The sequence below is a fragment of the Echinops telfairi genome, unplaced genomic scaffold (assembly GCF_000313985.2).
Source record: "Echinops telfairi isolate 266 unplaced genomic scaffold, ASM31398v2 ScPeMD7_443;HRSCAF=831, whole genome shotgun sequence".
Classification (NCBI taxonomy): domain Eukaryota; kingdom Metazoa; phylum Chordata; class Mammalia; order Afrosoricida; family Tenrecidae; genus Echinops; species Echinops telfairi.
Genome location: NW_022104341.1, coordinates 62,240,735 through 62,250,530, shown reverse-complemented (window position 1 = coordinate 62,250,530; position 9,796 = coordinate 62,240,735). Strand labels below are relative to the sequence as shown.

The following is a 9,796-nucleotide window of genomic DNA, read 5'->3' as shown; positions in this document are numbered from 1 at the left end:
TAGGAACTAGAGGAAAGTTGTATTTCTCATCATTGTTACATCGCACCCCGACTGGCTCATCTCCTCCCCGAGACCCCTCTGCAAGGGGATCTCCAGTATTTTCTATTCTTTTATTCTTAACAATCACTATGTTTTAGATATGTATATACAATTCCTCTATACTACTTTTATTGTTCTTTAAGCTATACCTCTATTTTTTCTCCCAGAGCTAAATTTGGTGATTTTCACATAGATATTTAACATAATGAAGTCTAAAAATATATTTTATATCATCTACTTGAACAATACAAGGACCTTAGAAAATTTTAACTCCACTTACCATTCCTCACCTCCAAATTAAATATTATTATTTAGGATTTTACATTCCTCATGATCTTTGGACTTGTAAATTAGACATTAATGTTGATAGTGTATGCATTCAATACTTATTGAGACTTATCCTCACATTTACCAATTTAATTGCTAATTGTTCCTTCTTTGTACTGCCTTTTCTCTGACATCTGAGTAATAGCCACAAGTCAAAATGAATGCCTGCCTTACCTTCTCTGAGGCCCGTACACTGGTGTGAATTGGGCCTCACACTGAGTACGTAAGTGTAGGTTATGGTTGGGAATTTGTACAGTGGTGTTTTGTTTTTTCCCTGTACTACTAAGAACCAAGGCAGAGGTTTAAGTATCATCTTTATCATTTCCCCAAAGGTTTTGTTTTAAAAATCCTACCAGAGTTCTCTGACCTGGTTTCAAAGCCCAGGTTTTTCTTCCTTATCCATTCAATACATCATGCATTGTTTTCCAAACTTATTTGGCCTACCTGTCCCCTTTCTGGGCGGGGTGAGGGGGGGGCGGAATTACTCAATTACTCAGCACTCTCCAGCAACTGGAATTTTTTGTAATACGTACAGTTCATAATCCAGGAAAAAGTGTAGTTTTCTACTTTTGTAGCCTTACTGGATCTGGACTGTTCTGGAGCCCCCAAGGTGAGGTATCTTCCACTTTGGGAAACAATGATAGTACTTCTTAGTACTCAGGTCCTAGGGGAAGTTGCAATGAACTAAAAATTAAGATATAGGGTAAAATAACACTTTTAGAATCTGCTGCACAAGACCTCTCTAGAGTATTGAAAATCAAGGATGTTACTTTAACGACTAAGCCATTGCATTATATGCATGTGAAAGTTGGGCATTGAATATAGAAGACCTTAGAAGAACTCATGCATTTGAATTGTGGTGCTGGAGAAGAATATTGAAAGACTGCTAAAAGGACAAACCCATCTGTCTTCAAAGACGTGCAATCAGAGTACTCCTTAGAGCAAGAATGGCAAGACTTCTTACATACTTTGGACATATTATCAGGAGAGACCAGTCCCCAGAAAGGACATCATGCTTGGTTGGTAAAGTGGAGGGACACCAAAAAAGGGAAAGATGGTTAACATAGTGGCTGCACTAATGGGCTTAGGCGTAGGAGCAGTTCTAAGGGAGGTGCAGGACCAGTTAGGGTTTCATTCTGTTGTGCATGGGCTCGCTGAGTTAGAACCAACTTGTTGACACCACCCACAGACATGCAATGTCAGTATTCCCGGTGTCGATTCCGAAGTTTGAGGGGAGTTAGGGAGGGGACAAGCCTCCACTACACTTTTCTGTGCCCATTGCTTATATTCCTTACTTATTTCTTGCTCATAAAGTGTGAGTTTACTGAATTCCCTCCCTCTTCTGGTAAACAGGACTCTTGATATGTATTTTATTTTATTTTATTTTTGATATGTATTTTAAATTTGCTCTAAGATTCTTATTAAGAAAGTCAAAATTTGATTATTTTTGGAATACAGCATAAGTATTGTTAATGCTTCGTAAGTAATGTTACATAATACTATCTAAGTATTGTTAGTAGAGTATTTTTAGATGGATATAATGTTTTTGTCAATTTTCCAGAAGAGAAAAATAAAAATGCCGAACACTAACACAAATGGTGATTCTGTCATAGTTCTCATCTGTATCATAAAGAATTAACATTCTCATGTGAAGTGCTTCCATATTATAGAAATGCTAGAGGGATTAATGAGTAAGTGCCTGTGATTCCTCTGAGATCTTCCCCCTCAACTAAAATGCCTTTTTTGTTATTAATAATTAATCATGCTTATTTTATTTAGTTTTAAAACATTTTATTGTGAATTTGGTAAAAGTTAGAAATAGATCATCAGTGTTACATTCAACAATTCATCATATATATTTTGTTTTCATTTTATTGACTGCAGTGCTCTGAAAGTACCAGTTTCCATTTGTCTTTCTTTTCTAACCTTTTTGAACTTTTTCTTTGGGTAAATGTTGCTCCTTTAGTCTTAAGTGGTTGATTACACTAAGGTGCGTATACCTCACTAGTGTTCTTGTTCCACTTACACCTTGCCAAATGTTTGGCTAGTGAGCCCTGGTGGCTTCATGGTAACCAGTTGGGCTGCAATTGCAAGGCTGGTAGTTCAAAGCCATCAGGTGAACAGCAGGCTAAAGATGGGGCTTTCTGCTCCTCTAAAAGTTAGAGTCTTGGGAACCCAAAGGGGCAGTTCTGCCCTGTCCTATAGTGTCACTCTGAGTCAGCATCGACTCGATGCCAGTGAGATTGTGTGGCTAAAATTTTAGCCATGGGGTTGGGTGCAGTTTTAGACCTGAAGGGTAACTAAGGGTCATAGTCTTGGGTTCCACATTTCTACTCCCACCAGTAAGCCTGAGCTCTCTTTCTATAGCATGCTTGTTTAGTTCTTTTTAAAATTGCAATTGGAAGTACTCAAATTGAGGACACGCAGTGCTTGCCTCTAACGTATCACTTCTCCTCTAGAAATGCATATATGATATAGGCAAATTGTCTATGTATATTATTGTTAATTTTAATTTAAAAATCACACTTTAATTTTACTTATTGATCATTTATAAATCATTATAGAGATTTATAACTCCCCTATACTCGACCAAATTGTAAACAATGATTTTAAAGCAGATAGCAACATTTGAACCAAGGAATGTTAATTTATTTTAATAATCCACCCCCCCTCAAAAAAAAAGCTGTATGTATTTTATAGGAGAAAAGTCATAATCACCTTTGATACTTTAATAAGCTTTGTTCAATATGACTGTGTGTTCTATTAAGTAATAAGTTAGTTTCTCTCATTTAGTCAGCTGCTATTTGTAATGGGTCTTCTAACTTTCTAGTAAAGTGTAAAAGGCAGATATAATTATGTAAAATATCAGCCAAATTTTATTCTCATAAAAGGTTTAAAATGTTAATATAAAGGCAATTAGTATATATTGTTAAGAAATAAACTACTTGTTCTTTAAATTCTACCATAATTCTGAATAGGTCTGTAATTAATGAAGAAACATTGTAAGTTGTGCTTATGACAATCTTTCTGAAAATGAGACTGAATTTTAGTTCTGTACATATACATTACCCTGTTTTCCTTATGTGATTCTGAGTTTTATGTAAATGAATTTGTCGAATTAATCACCATGGAAGGAACCCTTTGGCCCTTCCAAGTGAAGCTCCCATAGGCACAGTTGGGTTGCCCTTCTGGGTTGCTTTAAGGGCACTTTAGCAGTTTTAAAAACTTAACTACTAATTTCATAGCCAGTGTCAGCTGAATTTATTGAAGTAGGTCAGACTCTGGATAGAAAATTGTTTCTCAACCCTATAGAGAGTCATTATCCATTCTTCTATTTGTTAGAGAATGGTAATAAATTCTTCCACATCAACCACATTGTGGTTACACAAGTCTAGACGCAAGTCTAGAGCAATTTCAGAAAATCTAGATAGTTGGATTTTTCAGGTATAAGAAACTATTTAAGAACCTCTCCTTATCCCTCTAGAACAAAAATAAACAACTAGAAACAAATAGGTGGGAGGAGTGGCTGGGCGGGGGGCACTGTCCCTCCCCCCCAAAGCAATCATAGACAGTGATTGTATTCCTTAAAATAGAAACACACATACACACACGCACACCTGTAAAACATATGTGCAAAAATACAACATTCACTGGACTATTCTTTTTTTTTATTGCTCATGATACACATTTATTCATTCATAGCTATTAGGGCCAGAAATTTCTCCCCACATCCTTCCCCTAGGAGAGAGGAGTTTTTCCCATTCAGTTTAATTAAGTACATTTTAAGGCAAGTATGTGGTATATGCCTGGAAATTTATTTCCTTTTAACTATCGAAAATAAAATTCTTGCCCATAGTAAGTAAAATTCTAGTTTGAGTAACAATTCAAAAATAATTATCATGTGATAATAAAATAAAAATACTGGAAGTATGAGTATTGGGAGATGTTAATGACTAATGAGCAAGTATGTTTTTAATTTGTAAGAAAAGTTTCATGGAGGATTTAGGATGATTCTTGAAGCCTGGATTTAAGTTGATAGGAGCTCTGTGAATTTGGAGTAAACAGCGTTACAGAGGCTTAGACTTTTAGAGTCAGATAGTGACCTCAAGAGGTTTCGGGGCAAGAATCTATTTATGGGTGTTATTTTTATGGGCATAAAAGGAAACCCCAAATCTCAAATTTAAGTTATGGAGAACACTTATTAAGTCCTGGAAAAGACAAGACAAAGACACGTCAAATGGTCTTCGCGGGTTTATGGAAATTCCAGGATTCATAAGGACATGGGAGGGCAAAGGAAACTCACAAAAGCCTGATTGGTGGTAGACCAACCCATCACGTTAGAGGGCGGACTCCAGAAGCAGAATGGGGCCTAGTTAGTGGTCAAAAGGAATTCACTGGAGATTTAATCTGTGTGAAGACTGCACATCATCTTGGGCTATCACTGCTGTCCTTCTGCAAGCAAGCCCAGTGCTCAGAATGTAAGCTCCAATGCAGTGTGGAAGCAGGTTTGCCATAAGTAATGGATCTGTCGTCACAGATTGCCTGTCCCACAGTTTGTTTAATGTTTCCAATCTAGTAAATGGAAAATCTAGGGCTTACTCATTTTTCAACTAAAAGTTTTTAAAAAGTCTTCCGAACTTAAGATCCTTGCGTTATGACATTGATTTTTATCAGAGTCCTTACTATAGCAGCATTTATTGAGAACCTACTCCAAACCAAGCTCCCTGTCATGAAGCCAGTCTGACTCAGAGCATCCCCGGAGGACAGATTAGAACTGCCCCCAGGGCGTTCAGAGACTCAAAATCTTTATAGGAGCAGGTAATCTCATCTTTCTCCTGAGGAGGGGTGGTAAGTTTGAACTGCTGATCTTGAAGTTAGTAGCCCAAGGGTGCCTCTGTATCCTGAAAATGAACAACTGAACAAGACAGCATGGCAGCTTCTGAGTGGCACAGAGCGGTGCATGTCTGTGGATGTGTGTCTGTATTCATAAGTAGTGGGGCATTTGTATGAAAAAATGGCTAAATCCAAAGAATCTACTCAATGTAGTTTTCATTTGAAGAAATGATGGTCTGTTCTGAAACTGGAGAAAATCTGGGCTGGGTTTAAGTGCGAGGAAGACAAGAGGGCTTCAAAAAAATTCATGGAAAAGTGGAATTAAAAAATAATGGAATTTTCCCAGAGACTTTTTAAAGCCCCTCACATATCACTCTTACATATGGCACCCCAGCCCAAGGGATTCATGAATATATTTGACTTTATCTGATTTCACCTTGTTTCCTGATTTTTATTTTTATTTTTTTTATTTTTAATCATTTTATTAGGGGCTCATACAACTCTTATCACAATCCATACACACATCAATTGTGTAAAGCGCATTTGTACATTCATTACCCTCATCATTCTCAAAACATTTCCTCTCCACTTAAACCCCTGGCATTAGGTCCTCATTTTTCCCTCCCTCCCCGCTCCCCACTCCCTCATGAGCCCTTGATAGTTTATAAACTGTTATTTTGTCATATCTTGCCCTGTACGATGTCTCCCTTCACCCACTTTTCTGTTGTCCATCCCCCAGGGAGGAGGTCACATATAGTTCCTTGTAATCGGTTCCCTCTTTCCTATCCACTCTCCTTCTACCCTCCCTGTTTCGCCACTCACACCATTGGTCCTATAAGGCTCATCCGCCCTGGATTCCCTGTATTTCCAGTTCCTATCTGTACCAGTGTCATCCTCTGGTCTAGCCAGACTTGCAAGGTAGAATTCGTATCATGATATTGGGAGCGGGGAGGAAACATTTAGGAACTAGAGGAAAGTTGTATTTTTCATCGTTGTTACATCACACCCTGACTGGCTCGTCTCCTCTCCGAGACCCCTCTGCAAGGGGATCTCCAGTGGCCTACTAATGGGCTTTGGGTCTCCACTCTGCACTCCCCCCATCATTCACTATGGTAAGATTTTTTGTTCTGATGATGCCTTATACCTGATCCCTTCGACACCTCGTGGTTGCATAGGCTGGTGTGCTTCTTCTATGTGGGCTTTGTTGCTTCTGAGCTTGATGACCACTTGATTACCTTCAAGCCTTTATGTTTCCTGATTTTTAAAACCTATCATTTCACTTTACCTCTTTGTCCTTCTCCTAATTTTATAATCAATTGTTAGCTTACTAATAGGTGTTTACTATTCACTAATGGAATTATGTCTATATAACTTTAAGTGAGTTAAGCTAATAACATAATAGCCGAGTTGCAGTGCAGTACAAAATAGTACCTAAGCATGAGTTATGCAGCCAGCTTGTCTCGGTTCAGATCTAGACTCTTATTCCCTCAGTGGCCATAGTGCTTCCATTTTTCCATCTGTAAAATGGGCATAATATCGCCTTCATAGGATTGTAATGGCTGGTGGCACCTAGTCGGCACTATCACTGTTAACCACTATAGACCTATTAGCTCTTATTTGCAAATTTAAAATTTAAAAACAACTTTATAATAAAAAATTCCAAACCATTCAGTTAGTAGAGCATATTAATTATTTTAAATACTTTTATTGGGGGTTCTTACATTTCTTATCACAATCCATACATTCATCCAGTATGTCAAGCATATTTGCACATATGCTGCCATCATCATTTTCAAAACATTCTCTTCCCAAGAGCATATTACTTTTGCACCAACTGGAAAAATGACTGTTTGTTTTTTAAATAACCAGTTTGACAACAAAACCTGATCTAATGCCATTGTAACCTATACTAGTCTGTTTTGGGTTCTGTACTTGACTTTATGTCTTTTATATTTAGCTTATCAGAGCCCTTTGTAAATGATAATCATTTTTGTTATTTTTATACTTATTTGACTTGATAGTTGAGACACCCATGAACTAAAAATAAATTCAGATACTTTAGTATTATGAACAAATTCATATTAATAAGAGCTCTGATAGAGTGTATGTTTACTGCGTGCCAGGTATTGTACTGGGTATTTTATTTCAGTTGTTTAATTTATGCAACCAGTCTTCTAGATCAGTAGTATTGATTGTGTTGTGAATGTGTTGAGGCTAAGGGAGGTTCAGTAATTTACCCAAGGACACATGGTCACTAAGTAGTGGTGCAAGGATTCACTTCTCTTCTCTAACTATAAAGTTTTTGGTTCGTTTCTTCTGGGTTTTCAACCTGTATGACCTCTGGTGGCACTATTGGGTAAGCGTTGGACTGCTAACCTCAAGGTGAGCAGTTCAAACCAACCAGCCAGCTCCTTGGGAGAAAGATGAGGCTGTCTGCCTTCCCTAAAAACTTTCAGCCTCAGCAACCCCATGAAGGTCATAATGAGTTGGAATGGACTCCATGGGCGTGGGTGGTCATGGTTTTCTTCATTATCCTGCCTCTATGGTTTAGACAATTTTCACAGGGAAAGCAAAATCACTGATATGCTACAGTATGTTGTCTTACTCTTTTCACCTTTCACCGTAGGTGCTGGAAAATCCCCCATGTTTGGTGATTATGAAGCTCAGAGACACTGGCAAGAAATTACTTTTAATTTACCAGTCAAACAATGGTATGGATCAGTTTAACTTAATTCTGTTGCTTATCCAAGGCAGTCAACGTAGATTATTTGAAGGTATTTTTAAATTTAAAAGGAAAGTTTACTCTTTTTTTAAGCTTCCTCATCTCCTGCACACTGATGCCACTTATGTATTGCCTAGCATTTTCTAGGTCTAGCCTTGACAGTTCATGATCCTGAAAGTTACCCGTATACTGAGTTACCAGTATATGACCTAGAACTTTTGCTACTAGAACAAAAGAGCATGCATGAGAAATTTCTGTAGACTTCTCTGTAAGTCTCCTTTCTCTCCTCATGCATTACTTTCCCCTCTAACCACCACTTGTTGTAGCCAGAGGTAAAACGAGGCTTGGAAATAATAAATGGCTAAATTTGTGGAACTGAAAACAGGATCAAGGGAGAAATCTACAATAGGATTTGTTTTCAACTCAGAAAAAGCCAAATGTGCCCCTTTGGGTCAAACATCTGAATACCTTGCATCTAGAATAAGGCGTGTCATATTGTAGATCCTTAAAAAATATTTGTTGACTGAATGCTTAAATGTCCCTTTCCACACCGTCTCATTTCCATGGCTTTCTCTGTGTTTAATAAAGAAGGAGGCCAGCACTGCCTTTTGTTGGTGTCATGGAACAGTATACAGGGAATTGTCTTTTTTTTCTTCTGAGAACTTCATAGAAGTCTTTATTCATTGTTTTTGCTCTTAATCTTATGAATTGTGATGATTAACCTGAAATTTACAAGTCTTCATGGGAGTTACCCAATATTTCGCTGTCGGAAGTATACTTCTCTTCAAACTTACTGCCATGGAGTAAAACTCAACTCATAGCGACTCATATACGGCATTGCCCCCTTGGGTTACTGAGACTTTAAATCTTTACAAGACTAGACAGCCTCAACTTTCTCTTGTGACGCAATTGGTGGGAGCAAACTGAGGACCCTGTAGTTAATAGCTCAAGGGCATTGCATACTGTGCTACCTGGGCTCCTTGGTATACAGGTTGTAAGAAGTAATAGCTGAGTGGTGAAGAGTGTAGATAATAGAATTAGACTGAGTTCAAGTCCTAGTTCTACCATTTGCTAGCTGCATGACCTTTGGAAAATTATTTATCTTTCTGTACGAAAGCTTTATCACTTGTAAAATGCAGATAATAAGAATGCATATTTCTGCCTAAAACCCAAATGAAGGCAGAACATGATAGTGGGACAAGAGGAAAGTACAAAGAAACAGAGGAAAGAACTAGGAGGCAAAGGGTAGTCATAGAGATGTAAATACAGGCATATAAAGATGTAAATATACTTATATAGGATGAGGGGGAAATAGATCTATGTACATATATTTATAGGTCAAGTATTAAGAAAACAGATGGACAGTGGGCCCCTGCACAAGTACTCCCCCAACACAAGAACACTTTGTTCTAACAATTCGGCAGTCTGAGATGCTCCCCTGCCTGGCAAGATCACTGAGGACAATGGGTGCACAAGAAAATGTGGTGAAGAAATCAGATGATGCTTGGCTACCAAAAGATATAACGCCTGAAGTCACTGAAGACAATGGGTGCACAAGCAAGTGTGGTGAAGAAAGCTGATGGTGCCCAGCTACCAAAAGACATAGCACTTGAAGCCTTAAAGACCTGAAGATAAACAAGCACCATCTAGCTGAGAGACAACAAAACCCACACGGAAGAAGCACACCAGCCTACCCCTACTCGATCGCTGAGGACATAGGGGGTGCATTAGCAAAAGTGGTGAAGAAAGCAGATGGTGCCCGGCTATTAAATGATACAGCATCTGGAGTCTTAAAGGCTTGAAGACAAACAGGCGGCCATCTAGCTAAGAAACAACAAAACCCACAAGGAAGAAGCACACCAGCCTACCCCGACA

The 9,796-nt window shown here is 38.3% G+C and overlaps 1 protein-coding gene across 1 annotated transcript in view; it reads left to right on the top strand.

Annotated features, from left to right (window-relative positions):
• ALG6 (ALG6 alpha-1,3-glucosyltransferase) overlaps positions 1-9,796 on the top strand; it is a 66,588-nt gene that overhangs the window by 17,063 nt on the left and 39,729 nt on the right. Inside the window, exon 3 of the mRNA XM_045292198.1 lies at positions 7,826-7,910. Coding sequence (XP_045148133.1) covers positions 7,826-7,910 — 85 coding nt within the window. The remainder of the gene's footprint in view (positions 1-7,825; positions 7,911-9,796) is intronic.